This window comes from Panthera uncia (assembly GCF_023721935.1).
Source record: "Panthera uncia isolate 11264 chromosome A1 unlocalized genomic scaffold, Puncia_PCG_1.0 HiC_scaffold_17, whole genome shotgun sequence".
NCBI classification, from domain to species: Eukaryota; Metazoa; Chordata; class Mammalia; order Carnivora; family Felidae; genus Panthera; species Panthera uncia.
The window spans coordinates 10306741-10328252 of record NW_026057577.1 but is presented as its reverse complement, the minus strand read 5'-3'; the positions used below and the strand labels follow the sequence as shown (position 1 = coordinate 10328252).

General features: G+C 39.8%; 1 protein-coding gene across 1 annotated transcript in view; it reads left to right on the top strand.

Annotated features, from left to right (window-relative positions):
- PGGT1B (protein geranylgeranyltransferase type I subunit beta) overlaps nucleotides 1-21212 on the top strand; it is a 62487-nt gene extending 41275 nt beyond the window's left edge. The window contains exons 7-9 of the mRNA XM_049649050.1: nucleotides 6838-7022; nucleotides 13567-13675; nucleotides 19782-21212. Coding sequence (XP_049505007.1) covers nucleotides 6838-7022; nucleotides 13567-13675; nucleotides 19782-19963 — 476 coding nt within the window. The 3' untranslated portion in view covers nucleotides 19964-21212. The remainder of the gene's footprint in view (nucleotides 1-6837; nucleotides 7023-13566; nucleotides 13676-19781) is intronic.
- Nucleotides 21213-21512: the final 300 nt, after the last annotated feature.

Below are 21512 nucleotides of genomic sequence, written 5' to 3'. Positions count from 1 at the left end.
CTAAACAGTGAGACTACACCGTGTCTATGCAGTGCACCTGCAGTCTGCCATAATGCGTCTACAGTGTGTCTGCACAGTGTGTCTATGCAGTGAACCTACACAGTGTGCCTACATAGTCTACCACCATGTGTCTACACAGTGTGTCTACCACAGTGATCCTATACAATGAGCCTGTATAGTGAGCCTACACAGCGCGCCTACACAGGTCAGATATTACCATGTTCTTGGTGTGCTGTGAGGTTAGATGGTGGCTGTGGCTTTCCTTCCCTGCTTTCCGTTCCTTCTCTGCGCTGCAAAAACCCTTCCTCAGAAGTCAGCCTACAGTTTGGCCGCCCTTCTCGTCTTTATCTTCTCCCTTCTTCTTTCTGTTAATCTTTTTAGACTAGCAGTCCAAATACACTATTCACCTTTCTACACGAGTGGCTTGTTCTTCAACCTTCTGTGTAAGCCTTCAGCAACTTTGGAAGTTTCTCATTTAAAGTCTTGAGTGGTTGACATTTCAAACCGTTGTCGCCCTCTCACTCCTCACCTTGTTTGTTGAAGCCCCGGGAGCTGTCAGCCTCTCCCCTCCTTTCTGGAAGCATACGCTCCAAGTGCCTGGCTTCCTCACAGGCTGTCTCTGGCTCCTTCACTGTGTTCGTGTCTTCCTCTCTCACCCGTACTTCGACCCACCTTTCTTCTTCCCTTTGAGCCATTCACCTTTCTGAATCTCCAGGTTGTTCTTTCTTGTACTTGCTGTTCTGTGTTCTCCACCCTCACCTCGAGCTTACATTTGGCTTTGTTTCATATCCCTCAAGTCTTGGCTCAGATGATTTGCTTTTAATGATCATTTTTGAGATTGCAAATCACCCACATCACATACACATGCTCTGCTCCCTATCCCCTTGTCTGTTTTTCTGTGAATTATATTTTATCGGTTTGTTCATTGTCTCTCTGTCCCCACCTGAGAACAGAGATCTTTGCCTCTTTTAGTCACTCCTTATCCCCCACACGTATAAGTGTGGCACACACTTGGATGAACTAATGGTTGGTTCTTTATTAATCATCCCTGTGCTATGGCTCCCAGCACTCTCTCTCCAGATCTATACTGTTGCTTCAGATGTACAAGCGCCCTTCCACCTGCCTGCCAGGCACCTCTCCCTTCAGAGCACTTCATCTCAAGTTGCACACTTTTAAAACCATTGTTTTCTTCTTTCACCCAAGCGTGTATTTGCTATTCAGGAATGCAGAACAGCTACTACCAGATCTGCTGGTTTTTCTGTCCGTATGAGCCAGATATCCAGAATTTGGGACATATGGTCTCATGTTCTATTTTATTTTGCTGTTCTGTTTTTTTATTTGCATTTATACCAGTTTTCCCCCATAGTTTATAATCCTTGATCTACAGAGTGGAAGGACAGGAAGTTATTATTGAGCAGCTCCTCTGTGCCAGCCACCATTTAGTCTCTTTAATCCTCACACCAGCCGTCTGAGAGTGGGAATCTTTGTATGCGATCAGAGAAGCAAAACCACCATGAGTAGTAGAGAATAGGGATTTATTGTAGGAATAAGGTTACACACAGTTTTGGAAGAGGATGGAGAAGTAAGGCCTAAAAGGGGAAGTTGATTCGTCGGAGAAAAGTCACTGACAAGCCCTCGTGAAGCCCTGGCCCAGGTGGACCATGAGACCTGGCTGGAGAATCTGGAAAGCCACATGGAGCTGCCCGAACAGGACTGTGGTAGTGGACTCCGGTGGGGGCTCCTGCTCCGGCATCTGGCTATGGGCCTCGGGTCCCCAGGGCAGGGAGTAAAGTGGACTCACATTCTGAATATTTGGGGGATGGTGGGGGGGGCGGGGGCGGGGGGCCGAGTTGAAACCTCCCAGCACCTCTGCCTTTGTCCCCTGCCTCCCTGAACCCCCAGCCAGGATAGTGGCTGCTGCTTCTCTTCCTTCTCACACATCTTACCCAGATTTCTCAGACTCCAGACCGGATAGGGAAGGGGATTCTGGGAAGCAGAATCCTGGCTTAGCCAAGTTGACACGGTACCAAACCACCACAGTAGCCATTGTCATTTTACTGAGTGTGACTGAACCTAGTAGGCTCATGTATCTGGTATGTGTCAGCCCAGATGAAACCCTGTGCTTGCTCAGCAGTATCTGTCTTTCTTTTTCTTTTTCTTTCTTTCTTTCTTTTTTTCCTCTTCTTTTCTTTTTTCTTTTTTTCTTTTCTTTTCTTTTCTTTTTTCTTTCCTTTCCTTTCCTTTTTTCTTTTTTCTTTTCTTTTCTTTCATCTTTCTTTCTTTCTTTCTTTCTTTCTTTCTTTCTTTCTTTCTTAATGTTTTTTTATTTATTTTGATAGAGCACAAACGGGAGGGTCAGGGAGAGAGAGAATCTCAAGCAGGCTCCACACTGTCAGTGCGGAGCCTGACATGGAGCTTGATCCCATCAATCTGGAGACCATGAGCTGAGCCGAAATCAAGAGTCCCAAGAGTTCGCTGCCCAACCGACTGAGTCACCCAGGTGCTTCTCAGCAGTGACTTTGTGCCCTCATTTTAGTTCTCCATGCCCCTTTCCAGCCTAGCTTTGTAGACCGCTCATGAGTGACCCCTGCCATGCATTCCAGGCTGCAGAGAACACATATTCCCCAAATGTCCTCACATGCCCTTTCACCTCCGGGCTTGGCGAATACTGTCCGTCGTTTGCCTGAAGTGTTTTCCTTCACCTGCTGCTCCTCTTTTCCCTTCCCCTGAAACCTCCAGAGTTTTGCCTGTCTTCTTGTGCCTTGTTCCATTCCCTGTGTAAGATTGTCCGTGGTATCTCATCGCCCAGCCCCGAGCAGCTGCTCCCTTTTCTGTGTTCCTTGTAATACCTGGCTCATACCATTTTCGCATGTGCCTTGTCTTCTGTGCCAGATGTCTCATTCGTGTCTGACTCCGCTTGCCCTTGTACATTGTGGTTGTCCAGTAAGTATTTGAATTGGTTGTGCTCCGTCCCTCTCTGCGTCCTGAAGCTGGGGAGGCTGAGTCTGGGCTGCGTACCTGTGCCATGGTTCATCTGCTTTTCTCCCGCTGCTGCCGAGAGCTCGTTCGTCCTGCAGACAGCACAGGCACATGATATGCTTCTAGGCTGTGACCATCAGATATGACGATCCCTTCTTATCCTAGTGAGTGAGTGGCTTATGCGCTAGTACAGTTGTAGGGTAAAGTGCTCTTGTGTCTGGAAGAATTGGGTTTTCCTGCTTTGCTAGGATTAAAGCTGTTTTTTCTCTCAGGATTCATAATATAAAAGTAATAGGTCAGATAAGTTAATGTGATTCCACGAGTCTTCCAGAACATCTCTACTCCTAATCCAAAAGAGAAATACTCAACTTTTGGGCCTAATTTCACCTAAGCATTCAGTTCCCTTGAGTTTTCCTCACTTTACCTTTTCCAGGTGTTTAAGTATAAAATGGTATAGTTACTGTTATTTATGTACCTTTTATTTTATTCCTAGCTATGTGATTGTTAACCATCTTAAATTATGTATTTCAGAGTACATGGATTCCTTCAGATAATTTGGTACATGCAAATAAATACTAAGAGAATGCTTAAAATTGGGTTTTAACACCTTATGGGAGCATTTAGTTAACTTACACCTGTTATACTGTTAAACTGTAGGTAAGTCCTAGCATCCAGGACTAGAGTCAGGAATACCTCCTTCACCCTGCCCCTGGGAGAACTGAGGTAGATTGTTAGAGAGACCCGACCTCGGTGGTCCCTTCCATCTGTGATGTCTTGTGACTGCGGCATTCTCCACATGGTAACTATCCATGTGGCTGAAGAGTCGCGCTTTAGGTGGCAAACTCAGCGGTTTTGATCTTTCTCTTTGCTTGTGTGTTAATATCTCTTGCCATAATAGCCTTCAGTAAAGAAGGGTATTTTACCAAGGCATAATGAACACAACTTAACCTTTTCTTGAATTCAGATAATTATTATGAGAAGCAATTTTGTGTTATACTTTTAACGATGTAATATTCTTGAAATTTTTTGAAGCTTGTAGGGTCATTGACATAACCTTATTTAGCTCTTTGGGGGCTAAATAAATAATAATTATTATATAAACAAATATATGAATATATAGAATATATAAATAATTATATAAGTAATTTAGGAAATTATGTCAAAGAGTTGACTATTTCTCTTCTGGATTAAGGAGTAGAAATAATTTGGAAGACTCATGGAATCATATTAGCTTTTCTGGCCTATTACTTTTATATCATGAATCCTGAGAGAAAAAAGAGTTTCTGGGGCATCTGGATAGCTCATTTGGTTAAGTGTCTGACTCTTGGTTTCCGCTCAGGTCATGATCTCACAATTTATGGGTTCGAGCCCTGTGTCAGGCTCTGTGCTGATAGCACAGAGCCTGCGTGGGATTCTCTGTCTCTGTCTCTCTCTGTCACCCCCCCCCAAAATAAATAAATAAACTTAAAAAAAATAGGAGTTCCTGTGCCTACTTTTTTATGGTGTTTCTTAATTGACTTACTGAGATGTTATCTGGCTTTTCTTGCTGTGTTTATATCTGCCTCTAATACTCTTCTAACGTAATACTTTTAATCCAGGTTTTAGAAATACTTTTTTAGAATTTTGTGTAAAACAAGAACCTCTCAGGGGTAAATGTTGGTAAATGAATTTTAGCTTAAAGCATAGACTTTGCAGTAAGTGTTTTTTGGCTACTCAGAGCTCAGACTTAAGAAACTATCATTGTGCAAAACTGGTGATTGGGCAAAGTAAAGAGTATTTTTACTTTGAGTTGTGCCAGTTTGCTTTTAAAGAATCCTAACAAGTAATTTGGAGAGTAACAGTTAAGTGCCTCTTTTTACTTTTGGTAGTTTTTTGTTTTGTTTTCTTTTGGCTTTGTTTTTAAAATTTTATTTGAGTAATCTCTCCACCCACCGTGGGGCTTGAACTCAGGACCCTGAGATGAAGAGTCACATGCTCCTCTGTCTGAGCCAGCCAGGCCCCCTTACTTTTTTGTAGTTAATGAATATTTGTTACCTTTTGGAGACTTTATTTTTAATGATGTAATGATACCTGAAGTCGTGGCCAGGTTGTCATGAAAGAGAAATTGAAATTGGTGGGTTACTAAAGAGGCAATAAAATTAGTTGCTTAATAGGAATTATTTTAAAAGGTTATTATAAATTTGTTTTATTTTTCTAATTTATTCATGACTAACATAGATCTCTCAAGTCACTGGAAAAAATTCTGAAGATTAAATAGTATTATTGTTTTATTGAGAGAGAGGGCACAGGTGAGTGAGGGGCCGAGGTGGGGGGGGGGGGGGGTTGAGAGAGAAAGAGGGAGAGAGAGAGAGAGAGAGAGAGAGAGAAATGGGCCTCACCCGAAGCAGGGCTCGAGTTCACCCAAAGCGGGGCTCGATCTCACAAACCGTGAGATCATGACCTGAGCTGAAGTCAGATGCTTAACGACTGAGCCACCCAGGCACCCTGACAGTGACTTTTTTTAATGTGATGGCTGCCCTGAGTTTTCTAGAGGGAATGCACACTTTCCTTTGCCAGAGAATGCATGCAAGCATTGTAACAGCAAAAGGAAAGTTGAAGGAGGAAAGGAAAGGAAAGGATGAAGCATTTTAGAAACCATCCATCTATATTGCTGAAATTCATCACTAGCTGAAGTCGTGATAAATTGGAAATATAAGTATTTTCATATTGTTTGGACTTGACAGCAGATAGTGCCAGTGCAAAGTTCTTTCTTTTCCTTTGTGGAAAAAGACTGACTTTTCAATTCCAAAGGAAAGGAATCACCTTTCCAAGTGTATTGGTTTCCTGTTGCTGCTGTAACATTTTTGCCTCAAAATTAGGGGTATAAAACAACACAAATGTATTCTCTTGCAGTTCTGGAAGACAAGTCTGAACTGCACTTTACAGGGCTAAAATCAAGATGTTGACAGGGCTGGTTCCTTCTGGAGACACCAAGGGAGAATCTCTTCCTTTGCTTCTGCCAGCTTCTGGTGGCTGCCGGTGTCCCCACATGTGTTGCCAAGTCAGTCCATAGTCACAGTGCCTCCTCTGTAGTTTAATCTCCCTCTGCCCCGCTTCATAAGGACACTGTGGTTGCATTTAGGGCCCTCCTAGATAGTCCAAGACAATCCCTCCAACGAGAGATCTGTGATCACATTTGCAAAGTCCTTCTTGCCATAGGAGGTAACATTGACGTGGTCCAGGCATCAGGGCCTGGACGTGTCTCTCTTTGGGGTGCGTCCTTCAATCTACCACAGTGAATGGGACTCACTGTGCATGTCTTTCCTGATAGGCTTTTCTCCTCGCCCCACCCCCAGCACCCTCGCTCAGACTTTCCTTCCTTAAATGTTTTAAGCTGAGTAGGTCTTTCTGCATATCCGCTTCTAGCTTGTCTGTGCTACATGTCATAATTAGTCCGTAGTCTCAGGCAAGTGGCACCACGGTTCATGAGCATTGGGCCATCTTCAGAGGAATTAGACTTGGGTGACAGAGACCTGGACAGGGAGGAGTTGACCTAGGTTTGAGTTTCAGCCCTTCCATTAAACCGTGTAATTTTGAACATGTTCCTTACCCTCCCAAGTCTTTTGTTTTTCATAAGTAGAGTATTTCTTACAGCTACATATTATTTTCAGTTATTTTCTGTTTCTTCAAATTAATATTGAAGACTTCAGTGCTTTGTGGTTATTTTAAAGGTGTAATTAATTGTCTTCTAAATTTACTCGTATCTGACTGTCTTCTAGAATTCTGTAACCACTATTTTTTTTTTCCTCTGGCCATTTTATACTATTTTCCTGGGTATCTAGTTTGAAGTTTGAAGTATTGTGTGGTTTCAATTAACAGGAGGATCGACTTTTTGTGGCATTGCATCACTGTGTCTGATGGGTAAACTAGAAGAAGTTTTTTCAGAAAAAGAATTGAACCGGATAAAGAGGTGGTGTATAATGAGGCAACAAAATGGTTATCATGGAAGACCTAATAAGCCCGTAGACACCTGTTACTCTTTTTGGGTAGGAGCAACTCTAAAGGTAAGAGAAAAAAAGTCAAATTGAGAAACCTGTGCTATGTGTTGATGTAAACTGTGCTCTAGAAGGTTTGGTCTTTGTCATGTTCATTAAATACTGCTACATTCTGGGACGCCTGGGTGGCTCAGTCGGTTAAGTGTCCGACTTTGACTCAGGTCATGATCTCGCGGTCCGTGAGTTCGAGAGTCGTGTCAGGCTCTGTGCTGACAGCTCAGAGCCTGGAGCCTGTTCCAGATTCTGTGTCTCCCTCTCTCTGTGACCCTCCCCCGTTCATGCTCTCTCTCTGTCTCAAAAATAAATGTTAAAAAAAAATTTTTTAAATACTGCTACATTCAGGCCGCTTCATTTTTTCTGCTGCTCAGGCAAAGCTACTCTATGTATGGTTTTTCCATAGAGTTCAGTTACCTGTTGTGCTTCTTGAAAATTTCCATTCTTATAAAACTTAAGTGGCCTAGAACGTAGTAAAGAAGTGTAAGGTACAAGGTATAAGGTCGTAAGAAACTGGTTACCATAAATGACCAGTGGTCTCTCTAGAGTAGGGCTGTGTCTGAACGTGATCCCAATAAAGGCTTTATGGGAAGTTATTAATCTGAAAAGATAAACCATGGGTCATTTCTTTAAAAACTATTTGTGATTTTTAGTTTTTTATCAGTTTGTTTGCCTAACCCCAACGGATTGACATTTTTCTCCATCTCTTACCTTTTGTCGTACCTAATGCCATAAGGTTATGAGCCACTAAGTACCCACAAGTTTTCTCTATCTTGAAGTTGCCTTTCACTTTTAAAATACATAGTTTAATTCTGATACTCTGAAATCTAACAAAAGTCCATTCATCTTTTATGTAATATCCTATTTTCTAAAATTCTGAAATCCTGAAAACAGAATGATATAAAACTAAGTATATCTCCCTCTCTCTCCTCACTTCTATTGCCATTCCTCAAGTGTACCCCTTTGATTTTAATTAGGGAAAATTTCAAACATATTCAAAAGTAGAACAGTGTAATGAACCCCTGCGTGTCCACAGCTAGACTCATCAGCTTTTGTCACAAAGCCAGCCAGTCTTATCCATATTCCAGCTCCCTTCCCTCCCCATCACTGTATTATTTTAGGGCAGATTCCAGATACCATTTTTCATATTATCTGGAAAATTTTCAGTGTAATTCCTAACTAGAAATAACTTTCTAAGAAACAGAACTATGGTGTCATTATCACATCTTAAAAATCAACCACAATTCCATGAAATCATTAACTAGTCAGTGATTATGTATATTTCCTATTGCATCATCACGTCAAGAGGCATATAATTTCTGTTTATCTCCTTGTGATCAAAGTGCTCCAGAATCGTCAAACCTGATTTATCCACCATAAAGTTCCCCATCAGCGTTTTTTTTTTCTTTTATGGTGGCGTACTATACGTAATATAATATTTATCAGTTTAACTATTTGTAAGAATACAATCTGGTGGTATTAGGTATACATTCACAGTGTTATGGAACCCTCACCACTGTCTATACCCAAAACTTTGGTTATCCTCAGTATAAACTCTGTACTCACTCCTTCCCCTAGCCCCTGGTGACCTCTGTTTTACTTTCTATGAATTTGCCTATTCTTGGGACATTGTATAAGTGGCATCACACAATATGTGCCCTTCTGTGTCTGGCTTATTTCACTTAGCATAATGCTCTCAGGATCCATCCATGTTGTAGCATATATCAAAATTTAATCCTTTGTATGGCTGATTAATATGCTGTTGTATGTTTATACCATAGTTTATCCATTCATCTGTTGATGGACATGGCTCATTTCCACATTTTAGCTCTTGTGAATAAGGCAGCTCTGGACATTGGTGTACAAATAACTGACTTTCTTCTTTCATTTCTTTTGGATATTAGGAATGGAATTGCTGGATCTTATGATAGTTCTATGTTTAACTTTTTGAGGAACTGCTATACTGTTTCCCACAGTGAGGGTGTGCACCATGTTACATTCCTGCTAGCGGTATATGAGGGTTCCAGTTTCTCTATATGATCAATAACGCTTGATTTTTCTGTTTGGTTTTGGTTTTTATAGTGGCCACACCAGTGGGTGTGAAGTGGCATCTCATTGTGGTTTTGATTTGCATTTCCCTAATGATTAGTGATACTGAGCCTCTTTTGATGTGCTTATGGGCCATTCGTGTGTCTTTGGCAAAATTTTTATTCAGGGACTTTGTCCATTTTTTAATCATGTTGTTAGGTTTTTTGTTGATGGGTTGTAGGGGTTCTTCAGGTATTCTGGATATTAATGCCTTATCAAGTTCTGTGATATACACCTATTTTTTTCCTCTTCTGTGGTTGCTTATAACTTTGTTGATGTTCTTTGATGTATAAAAGTTTCTAATTTTGATGAAGTCCAGTTTATCTGTTTTTTTCTTGTGTTGCCTGTGGTTTTGGTTGTCCTATCTATGAAGTCACTGACAAAGCCAATGTCATAAAGATTTTCCCCAGTATTTTCTTCCAAGAGTTTTATAGTTTCAGCCTTGAGTTTTAGGTCTGATGCATTTTGAGTTAATTTTTGTATATGGTATAAAAATGAGAGCTCAACTTCATTATTTTACAGGTGGATATCCAGCTTTTCCAGGACTATTTGTTGAAAAGACTGTTCTTTGTCCCATTAAATGGCCTTAGGACCCTTGTTGAAAATCAGCTGAGCATATGCATGTGGTTTTTTTGGTTTCGCTTTGTTTTTGTTTTTTTTGTGGGTTCTCTGTTCCTTTGGTCTGTGTGTCCCTACTCCAGTCTCCTCCTGTTTTATTTTTTTTTAATTTTTTAATTTTTTTAAATTTTTTTAATGTTTATTTTTGAGACAGAGAGAGACAGAGCATGAACAGGGGAGGGTCAGAGAGAGAGGGAGACACAGAATCTGAAGCAGGCTCCAGGCTCTGAGCTGTCAGCACAGAGCCCGACTCGGGGCTCGAACTCACGGACCGTGACTGAGCCACCCAGGCGCCCCTCCTCCTGTTTTAATTATTGCAGCTTTGTAGTAAAATTCAGAGCCAGAAAGTATGAGTCCTTCAACTTTATTCTTTTTCAGTGTTGTTTGGGCCCTGAATACAGGGCACCTTGCATTCTCGTAATGAATTTGAGAACTGGCTTTTCCGTTTCTTACCAAAAAGGCTATTGACATTTTGATAAATATTGCATTGAATCTGAAGATCATTTTTGGTAGTATTGACTTTTAACAGTGTTAAATCCTCCTTTAGTGAGCATCCATTTACTTAGATCTTTCATTTCTTTCAGCAGTATTTTGTAGTCCTTGATCAGTTTAGTCCCAAATATTGAATTATTTTATATGTCATTGTAAATAGAATTGATTTCATAATTTCTTTTTGGATTGTTTGTTGCTGGTGTATAAAAAAACCTCACCATTTTTTTTTAATTTTCTTTTTTTAATGTTTATTTATTTTTGAGAGACAGAGACAGCATGAGCAGGGGAGGGGCAGAGAGACAGGGAGACATAGAACATGAAGCGGGCTCCAGGCTCCAAGCTGTCAGCACAGAGCCCGATGTAGGGCTCGAACCCACGAGGTGTGAGATCACGACTGAACTGAAGTTGGACACTTAACCAACTGAGCCACCCAGGCGCCCCTAGTTTTTTGGTTTTTTTTTTACAGAATCATTTTAACAGCCATTGGGGTTAACATATTTTATGTTGTTAATGTTTAACAAGAGCGCAAGTGGGGAGAGGGGCAAAGAGAGGGAGGGAGGGAGGGGGAGAGAGAGGAAAAGATGGAGGGGGAGAGAGAGAGAGAGACAGAAAAAGAGAGAGAATATGAATCCCAAGTAGGCTCAATGCTCAGCACAATTCCTGATGTGGTGCTCGATCCCACAACCCTGGGATGATGACCTGAGCCGAAATCAAGAGTAGGATGCTCAACCAACTGAGCCACCCACGCCCCCCAACATATTTTATGTTTTAATCTAATACATTGTTCTTTTTGACGCTCAGATTGTACCATTTTTAGCCAGTTGAAAGCTCCTTCATGTTGGCTGAGTCTTTTGGATATGACCTTGGTACAGTCTTTGACAACTTTCTGAAAGCAACCATTTTTAAGCATCTTTAAATTTTTTAATTCTTACGGATATCACCATAGCTTTAACTGATTTTTAAAAAAAAATTTTTTTTATTGTTTATTTTTGAGACAGAGACAGAACATGAATGGGGGAGGGTCAGAGAGAGGGAGACACAGAATCTGAAGCAGGCTCCAGGCTCCAAGCTGTCAGCACAGAGCCCGACGTGGGGCTTGAACCCCCAAACTGAGAGATCATGACCTGAGCCAAAGTCGGACGCTTAACCGACTGAGTCACCCAGGTGCCCCAGCTTTAACTTTAACTGATTTCTTGACTTGTCTTTAGACATTATCTTTGATTCCTCACATGAAAAATGAAGATTTAGCCTTCCTTTTTTAAAACAAATTGTTACTGGTTATTTATTTTTTAGTTCTGAACCTTTTCCTCTTTGCACCTTTTAATTCTGTCATAGTACCTTTATTTTTATAATGTCAAGTAACATATTTTATTCAGCAACAATAATCACATATTTTATGTTTTGCCTGTAGGTTGATTACAAAATTTGAAAACTAAAGGGATGGCCCAGTCTGTTCAGTGTCCCCAACTTTTGATTTCAGCTCAGTTCATGATCTCATGGTTCATGGGTTCAAGCCCCCATGTGGGGCTCTTGCACTTGACAGCATGGAGCCTGCTTGGGATTCTCTCTCTCTCTGACTGACTGACTCTCTCTCTCTCTCTCTCTCTCTCTCTCCCTCTCCTCTCTCTCAAAATAAATAAATAAACTTAAAAAAATAAAATAAAATTAGAAAACCAAGAATCAGCACTTACTGTGACCATGTAAATATTGTTTATTGCTGAACCAAGTACAATGTTAAGATTATATAGTTTCTTCTTTTTATGTAATGACCTATATGCCACTTGATGGAAAATGTTTCTAGCTGGTGGATTTCTTTTTTAATGTTTACTTTTGAGAGAGAGCGTGTGCATGAGCGCATACAAGCGCAAGTGGGGAAGGCGTGGCGGGGGGGTGGGGGGAGGACAGAGGATCTGAAGTGGCTCTGTGCTGACAGCAGTGAGCCCAGCCCAATGTGGAGCTTGAACTCAAGAACCATGAGATCATAAGCTGAATTGAAGTGTGACACTCAGCCAGCTGAACCACCCAGCCCTAGTTGGTGGATTGTATAGTCTCTTTCCTTACATTGTATTAACTAAGTTAAAAGAGTGAATAAGTATGTTTCTTATTTGTATCATAATTGTTCTAGGCTTTATTTTTCTTTTTTTGAGAAATAATGCTGCTTTAATCACTAATATCTTGTATGGCTCTCTGATTTATTAACATACTTTCAGCTGCTCTGTGTCTTACAGAAGTTTTTTGAACTCCCTTGCTACTACTCCACCCCCACCCCTATTCATGGTTTGATTTATTCTTTTTTTTCTATTTAATGGGATCCTGAGAGATCACAAATACATGTCCTAAAACTTAAAGCTACAGTTGTTTTGTTTTTTTTTTTTTAACATTTATTTATTTTTGAGAGAGAGACAGACAGACAGACAGTGTGAGGAAGCGAGGGGCAGAGAGAGACGGAGACACAGAATCTGAAGCAGGCCCCAGGCTCTGAGCTGTCAGCAGAGCCCGTCATGGGACTCGAACCTGGGAACCGCGAGATCATGACCCGAGCCGAAGTCGGACACTTAACCTACTGAGCCACCCAGGTGCCCCAAGCTACATAGTTTTTTTGATGCTAAAATTATACTTCCTGATTACAGAGCTTTAATTTTTTACTACTCTCAAAACTGTCCATAACACCTGGTTAATAATTTCTGTTGCTCTTTTTTGAAATATTTTTGGTTTAAGTTACTACCAGTATATAATAAAGAGCCTACCATAAGAATTGTAAAAGCCTATCATAAGAATTAAAATATGGGTACATAAAATTGCACTTTTTAAGATGACTGATTAAGGGGCGCCTGGGTGGCTCAGTCAGTTGAGCATCTACATTTGGTGGGGATCCTAATCTCGTGGTTCATAGGTTCAAGCTCCGCATCTAGCTTGCTGCTCTCAGCCTGGAGCCTGCTTGGGATCCTCTACCCTCACCCCACCCCCGCCCTGCCGGTCTCTCTGCCCCTTCCTCTCTCTCCCTTTCCCTCCCTCCCTCCCTCTCTCAAAAATAAACATGAAAAAAATATTTTTTTATGACTGATTAAGTTGAGCAGATTGGGAAAGTTGTGACTTGAACCTAGCTGAATGTGATGCAAAGAGATGAGTTGGGTGTGATTCAGAAAATGTAAATCGTGAGTAGGTCAAGGAAAGGAGAGTAGTGATCAGATGATAAAAATGATAATGTGGTTAACTGATTCTAAGTGCTCAAGTCTCCAGAGGCCTGCTTTAAGAGCCTTAGCTAAACAAAAGTGTATTTAATTGATGTGTATCTGAAAATTGAGCCAAGGTCAATATGGAAGTTGCATGCAGTAAATGTATGTTTGTCCTGTCATTTCAGCTTCTGAAAATTTTTCAGTACACTAACTTTGAGAAAAATAGAAATTACATCTTGTCAACTCAAGATCGGCTCGTGGGAGGATTTGCCAAGTGGCCAGATAGTCATCCAGGTAATTGTGTATAGGGCTCTAGAACAATTTTACTTTTGTTTGTTTCTTGAGTAGATAGATCTTCAGGCATCGTTGTCAGAAAGGGCATAAGATAGAAAATTTAGCCACAGTTGTAAACTTAAATAATAGTTTTTAAAAAGGTAAATTGTTTAAGTTTGGGTGAAAATGTATCATGTTGAGGGGCATAAAGGAAAGTTTGGGTTATCAAGATGTGTTGGTATTGTTTGTCTTTTTTTCCATTTCATTTACCGAACTTTTCTTTCGTTTGAGGCAGTAAGGCAGATGGTCTGAATTGGCCCTGTCAGTAATAGAGGATCATTTGGTCCGTCCAGAATCTAGCTGTCACTAGAGCTAAGTAGAATAAATGCCTAAATCCATAAGGGAACCGGTTATTATTTCTGTTCAGAAGGCACTAAATCAAAAATCTCTAATCCTGAAGTTAGGTGTCCCTCACTGTCCAAACTGTTTTCTGAATTTTAGCAGATTCAGGTTATTGTTTTTAGAAGAATATTTTGCTATTCAAACTCTTACCATTCATTGTCTAAAACTCAAGAGCCACATAGATTCAGACAATGTGATATTTATCGTTTTCCAAACTCAGGAATGACGAAGTAACGAACAAAAAGATTCTTGTATTTAGTAAGTACAGTTGATCTTTGAACCACACGGGTTTGAACTGCACCTGTCCACTTATAAATGGAATTTTTCAATAAATATTGCACAGTATTGTAAATGTATTTTCTTTTTATTATTACTCTTGTTTATTTTGAGAGAGCGTGCATGTGCGAGAGCAGGCAGGGGAGGTGGGGGAGACAGAGAGAGAGAGGGAGGGAGGGAATCTCAAGTGGGTTCCACTCAGTGAGAAGCCCGACTCGGGGCTCAATCGCATGACCGCAAGATCCTGACCTGAGCTGGACGCCTAACCAACTGAGCCACCTAGGTGCTCCCCTTTTTGTTATTTTCTTAATAACATTTCCTTTTCTTGAGCTTCCTTGATTAGAAGAATATAATACATAATATGTAGGACATACAGAGTATGTGTTCACTGACTGTGTTACCTATGAGGCTTTCCTGTCAACAGTAGGCTGTCAGTAGCTAACTTTTATGAGAGTCCAACTTCTATGTAGAGTTTTGACCGCACGGGGTGTCAGTGGCCATAACTGCTACATTGTTCAAGGGTCAATTGTACTTTCAAATGGGTTCTTTAGAAATAACGAATAATCTTTATTAGTAATGACATTTTTTAAAAAATGTAGATAATTCTGCCATTTCCCAAACCTAGACAGATTTCATTCTAAGCTGCATACTCTGATATAAAACAGCCTGCTCAGTTACTCCTCAGATGCCACCTACAGGCCCCTCAGACCCAGCCTGCCAACTGAGCCTGGTCTCTGTGCCCCACCCCACCTCAAAGCTTGAGTGGCCCCAGGCCAGGTTCAGGCCTACAGTTCTGCAACAGTCTTAGTATCATAGTCTTCCTGCTTCTGGTCTAGTCCTCCTCACGTTGACACTGTGCGTGCGTGCGTGTGTGTGCACGTGCTTAAATGACAGGGGAAAGGCCACAGCTTTCCTCAGACTCTCAAAGGATCTCTCATGCAAAAAAGGTTAAGAACAGGGCGCCTGGGTGGCTCAGTGGCTCAGTCAGTTAAGCGTCCAACTTCCGGCTCAGGTCATGATCTCACCCCGCACCAGACTCTGTGCTGACAGCTTGGATTCTGTGTCTCTCTCCCTTTCTCTCTCTTTCTCTCTCTCCCTCCCTGCCTCCCTCTCTCTCTTTCTCTCTTTCTCTCTCTCTCTCTCTCTCTCTCTCTCTCTCTGTGCCCCTCCCCCACCCATGCTCTGTCTCTCTCTCTCAAAAATAAACATAAAAAAAATGTAGACATCAGTATATATATTTTTTAAAAAAAGGTTGAGAACGTCTAATCTGAACTCTTAAATCCATTAAAATCATCCAGAGACTCTTAGCTCCCTGAGTGGGTTCTTCCGCATGGCCCACAAGGGCCCTCCTGAGATCTGGCTCCTCTCCCACCTCTAGCGTTATTCTCCAGGCCTGCCTGCCCCTCCCCATTATGTTTTCACCTGTAGCAAAATTACTCTATTGACAGCCTTCCCAAAAGTCAGTTTGAAAGTTTGTTATAAATAATTCAGAGCATTATGGGTGAGTAAGTTAATAAAATATTAGCTATAAATATATGAAACTAGATACAAGGAATGATTGTTTTTATAGCATTGCAGTAGAACCATGGTTTTTATTATTAGTTTAGAATCTCTTCAGCTCATCTCCATTAATAAAACTGCTATAGTCAGAATATGTACTTGAATGAAAATAATAAATATGGGGCTCATGAAATCAGACTTTTGTATCTGAAGCAAGCAGAAATATTTCCTCACATTCTCACTTACCTGTATTTTCATGCAAAATATGTTTTGTTTTTTTTTTAAGTTTATTTTTGAGAGAGTGAGAGAGAGCTGGGGAGGGGCAGAGAGAGAAAGAAATCCTAAGCAAGCCCACTGATGCAGGACCCAAACTCATGAACTCTGCGATCATGACCTGAGCCATAATCAAGAGTCAGACATTCAACTGACTGAGCCACCCAGGCACCCCCAAAATATGCTTTCTTTTTAAAAAATGTACAGTGCTTTTGATTTCTAAAGCAAAAGAATATTTTTTTCCAGTTTTATTGAGAAATAATTGACATGCATCACTTTGTGAGTTTAAGGCATACAGCATTATGGTTTGATTTACATTTATGTGAAATGATTACCAGAATAGGTTCAGCTAGCACCCAGCTTCTCATGTAGATGCCAGAAAAAAAGAAGAAAATAATAAAGGGCAAACAGTTTATTTTGTGATGAGAACTGTTAGGATTAACTGCCCTAACACATTTCCTGTACATCGTACAGCAGCCTTGGCTGTAGTCCTCATGTTGTACATTACATCCCCAGTACTTACTTATTACTGGATGTTTGTGCCTTTTGACCACCTTCCTCCAATGCCCTGCCCCAGCCCCCACCTCTGGTAAGCATGGGTCTGATGTCTTTTTTTTCTAGGAGTTTGGTGTCTTTTTTTTTTTTTTTCTTAGAGTCCACATAGAAGTGAGGTCATACAGTATTTGTCTTTTTCTGACTTATTTCACTTAGCATTACACCTTCAGGGTCCACTGATGTTGTCGCAGGATTCCCCCTGGTTCTTTATGGCTGAATCAGGTTTCGTTGTATATATACTGCAAGTTCTTCGTCCATCTGTCAATGGAGTGTTAGGTTGTTTCCATATCTTGGCTCCTATAAATAATTCAGCCGTGTACATTGGAGTGTCAACATTAAGTTATTGTTTTCATTTCCTTTGTGTACACCCTCATGAGTGGACTTACTGGGTGGTGTGGCAGTTCTGTTTTTAATCCTTTGAGCATCCTCCATACTGTTTCGTGGCTGCACTGATTTACACTCCCACCAGCAGCGCAGGAGGGCTCCCCTGTCTCCACATGCACACCAGCATTTGTTATCTTTTCTCTCTTTGATGATGGCTATTATAACGGGAGTCACATGGCACTGTGGTTTTAATTTGTATTTCCCTAACGGTCACTGTGTCCACTGATGTCGAGCATTGGTTGGCCTTTTGTGTTTCTTCTTTGGAGAAATAACTATTCAAATCCTTTGCCCATTTTTCAGTTGAGTTGCTTGGGTTTTTTTTTCTGCTGGGTTGTATGAGTTCTTTGTTTTTATAAAGGGAAATAATATTTTTAAATTTGGTATCTGTAGGTGCAACTGTGTGGCTCAGTTGGTTAAGTGTCCAACTCTTGATATTGGCTCAGGTCAAGATCTCATGGTTGTGGGCTCTGCACTGAGTGGATCCTTCTTGGGATTCTCTCTCTCCCTCTCTCTCTGCCCCTCCCCTGCTTGTTTGTGCATGCTCACTCTCTCAGAATAAACAAGCTTTAAATAATTTAGTATCTAACCATAGCTATAAATATGTTACAGTATTACCTTAAGAAAACAGAATTGATGCCATTATTTTTCATCAGGACCTGAACTATTTTGACAAATAATGTACTATTTTAACAAGTAGGAATAGGGAAATGACAGTATCTTAGAAAGCATTTATTTTTTTTTTCCTATTAAATGTTTGTTTATTTTGAGAGAGAGAGGACGCGCACGCAGGAGAGGGGCAGAGAGCGAGGGAGAGAGAATCCCAAGCAGACTCTGCACTGTCAGCGCAGAGCCCAGTGCGGGACCCCATCCCACAAACCTTGAGATCATGACCTGAGTTGAAATCAAGAGTCAGATGCTTAGCTGACTGAGCCACCCAGGTGCCCCTGAAAAGCATTTCACACATAAACCTATTTGAAATACATTTTGAGCATTTACAATAAATTTTTAAAAGAAAATTCTTGAAGCTTTTTTCTAGCAGTCAGTTGCTAACTTTAACATTTGTGTAAATACTTAAATTTAATACTTTGTACAGATGTGGTAAAATGTCTCCAGAACTTGTACACTGCAAAGCATAGAAAGTCTTTGTATAATAAATTGAATTTATCTGGAAGACCTATTCACAGAGCCTTTAGGAAAATCCTTTTTAACAAGTCTTTAAAATTAGCTTATTCTTGGTTCTAGTAGATTTAGTAGGAGATTTGACACGAAACAATTTTATATACATTTACAGAAGAAAAGGATGAATTTTTATTATGAAGAAACTATATACTTCAGCATCTGACATGCTTTAATACACATACAGATCAGGAAGTTTAAAAAAATTTTTCTCTTTGAGGTTTGAAACAATTAAGGGCTGATTCATTGGCTTTTACAAAAATCTTTTTGAGAAAAAAATGTTTTATTTTTATATTACGTGGAAAGTAGAAGATCCTATTTTATGTTACTCTGGATGGATTTTGTTCCTCTTTCAGTTGCATTTTTCCCTAGAAAAGTTCCCTCATTTTTAGACCATAAAAGTTTCCTCCTTTCTAGACAAGTTTTTAGAGTAACTATAAGGAAAATTAAATAGAACAGGGGAAATCAGATTTATTTTTTGTGGTCTGAAAATTAGAGAAAAGCGAGCCAGAAGAAACCTCAGCAGTCTGTGAAAAGACATTAAAGAGGATTGATATGGGCCTCTGTTAGTAGAATAACTTTTTCACTGATGACTTTGAGCACAGCTGTCATTCCTGTTTTGAAAAGTAAATGATATGTTAGTAAAACATTCTCTTTAATTCTTTTGACAAAAGTTTGAGTCGGGAAGGTGTTTTTGGACATCCATAGCTCTTGAGGCCATAAATGATGGCTTGACAGCTACAAAGTGTTTTTTGTAGTATTCCCATAACTGCAGAGCTCTGGGCTCTTCAGGGTCCATATAAGGCTGTCCAGCAGGCAACAGCCATGTGATTTCAGTGGCCACGTGAATGGAAGAGGGCCAGTGCCCCCTGAAAGATGGGCACCAGTAGTGAGGCCAGTATAAAAGAAAGGTTATGGTATTTATAACCACATAGAATGTGAGTTTGTTTTTACTGTCAGGTCAGACATTTTTTGAATGACTGACATTCCCCTAAATAGGAAAACTAAATATGGTACAGCATTCCAGAACGGATTATTTTGTTTAGGCTTCTTTCACTGAACACAGTATTGAGATAGTACTTACTGGTTTAGGAAATGTCAGAGGTACAACGTAGTAGGGAGGAGTATTGCTACTTACAGTCACAGGGTTATTTTCATTTTTAAGGAAATTTTTTCCTTTTATGATACACAGTTAAAGCCCCTTGATTCTGTTTTCTGTAGTAAGTGAAAGGGAAAACCCACTAAGTGAGAAGTCTTGTAGCACGGCTCCTCTCCTTGGTGTTTTCATCACAGAGGATGTTGGGAGTGTCACCTCCTCATTTGAGAACTCTTTACCTTTGTTAGTGGTATTTTCTTGAATAAAATATCTGATTTTGGTCATCTTTTTTTTTAACTGGTGTTTTCAGAGATTGAGAAAGCAAATGTTTCAAGAACTACACTTAACATTTTTCTAAATTTAATTGTTATGGGCTCATAGATATGTCGCTGTAATACTTTGCAACATATACAAATAAGAATGCCTGTTGTGATTAAAATAAAAAAAAAAATGCTTTGCTTTCAGATGCTTTACATGCATACTTTGGGATCTGTGGCCTGTCACTAATGGAGGAAAGTGGAATTTGCAAAGTTCATCCTGCCCTGAATGTAAGCACACGGACTTCTGAACGCCTTCGAGATCTCCATCAGAGCTGGAAAACCAAGGACTCTAAACAGTGTTCCGAGAATGTGCACATCTCCACGTGACTGACTTCCTTTGGGGGGTGGGGGGGAGGCAGGGAGTTTGTAGCATAACTGTAGCTCAAGGTTAAAAGCCATGTATAACCAAGTGTGCTCTTTTCTTAAGAGGTAGAGTCTCACAGTCAGATTGCGTGCTGATGTCACTTTGGAATATGGTCTTGAGCCAGTAACCTTTGGACTGGGTTTCAAGAAAATCTTTGTTGAAGTTTGAACCACAGCGGACTCTGTTGTGGTTCTTAAATGTTTATACTGTATTTCTAAGAAGTTCTTTGGGCAAATTAACTGTATGTATGTAGGTTATCTTTTTAAAAAAACTCTTCAGTGCGAATTGTATCATACTGTAAAATGGACACAAATCTTCAGAACAGGTTTACAGTTCACAGAGCGTTGATAATCTACGGGTGAACACTTAGTGATCATTTGAAAAGCTTGCCAGCTGATGGTAAAAAATTGCTTTAATGAATGAAGTATTTAGGATTCTTCTTTGAAAACAGATGATTCCATAATTTTTAAAAAGAAGAATGACTTATTTTGTCTTATTAAGTAAAGTGTGCCAGTAAATGTACGTGGCCTATATAAATGAAATTAACTTCATAGCAAGGATGAATAGGCTTAACTAATATAGTAATTTTCTAAGTGGACATTGATTTAAGAAGACTATTATGTAACTAAGGAAAAAATAATTTAACTGTATGTGATTGTGAATGAGAAGGTTTTGTGTTATGTGGGTCACTTATTTAGATGTTGCTGGAGTGAATAACAGGTTTGATTTTAAGTTCATTATTAGTTGCTTTTCCTTTCTGGGGAGAAAACAGTCATCTAGAAGGAAAGACATCTAGTGGTTTTGTTTATTTTTCTGAAATATGTGATATTGTAAATTATACTTGTACTTTTATAACAGAGTTATTTTTAGCCATTTAGATTTTTTTTTTTTTAGTTTGTTGCCTCTAGTGTGTTAGTGGTTCTGATTTCACACTGACAATTTTCTAATTTTTTCAAAGCAAAAAAGTAAAAATCTCAGTAAAAAACCAGAACCACTAAAGTAGATTTAATGGTGCAGCTCCATACATGGTCATTTATATTTTTATATTTTCAGGTAAGTGGAAGGGAAACGTTCTCTTTAGGGGTTAAGGACTGGGATTTCGCTTTTGTTCTTTCAGTTTTGTTTTCTTCATTCTTTGAACTACCTAATTGTAAAGGAAATGGCATAATAACTCATCTTCATTTGTGACCAGTTTATCAATAAATCACTTCCATCACTGTTGTTGAATGACATTCAAAGATGTGAGACGAGTACCGAAATGGAGAAGATCTCTTCACTAAAGAAGCTGGGTTTAAGTTAAAGTCGTGGGGATTATAAATGTTGAATTATTCTGCAACTATCAGTACGAAAACTAAATTACTAGCATTACTGTTTAGGAATTAAAATATTTAAATTTTAATTTATTTCCTAAATTGGAGGGAGAAATACTCTTAAATAATGGTCCTTCCAAAGGGAAATCTGGTATATGCTTGGAGAAATGATTCATTTGTAGTTGGCATGTTTAGTCTTAAA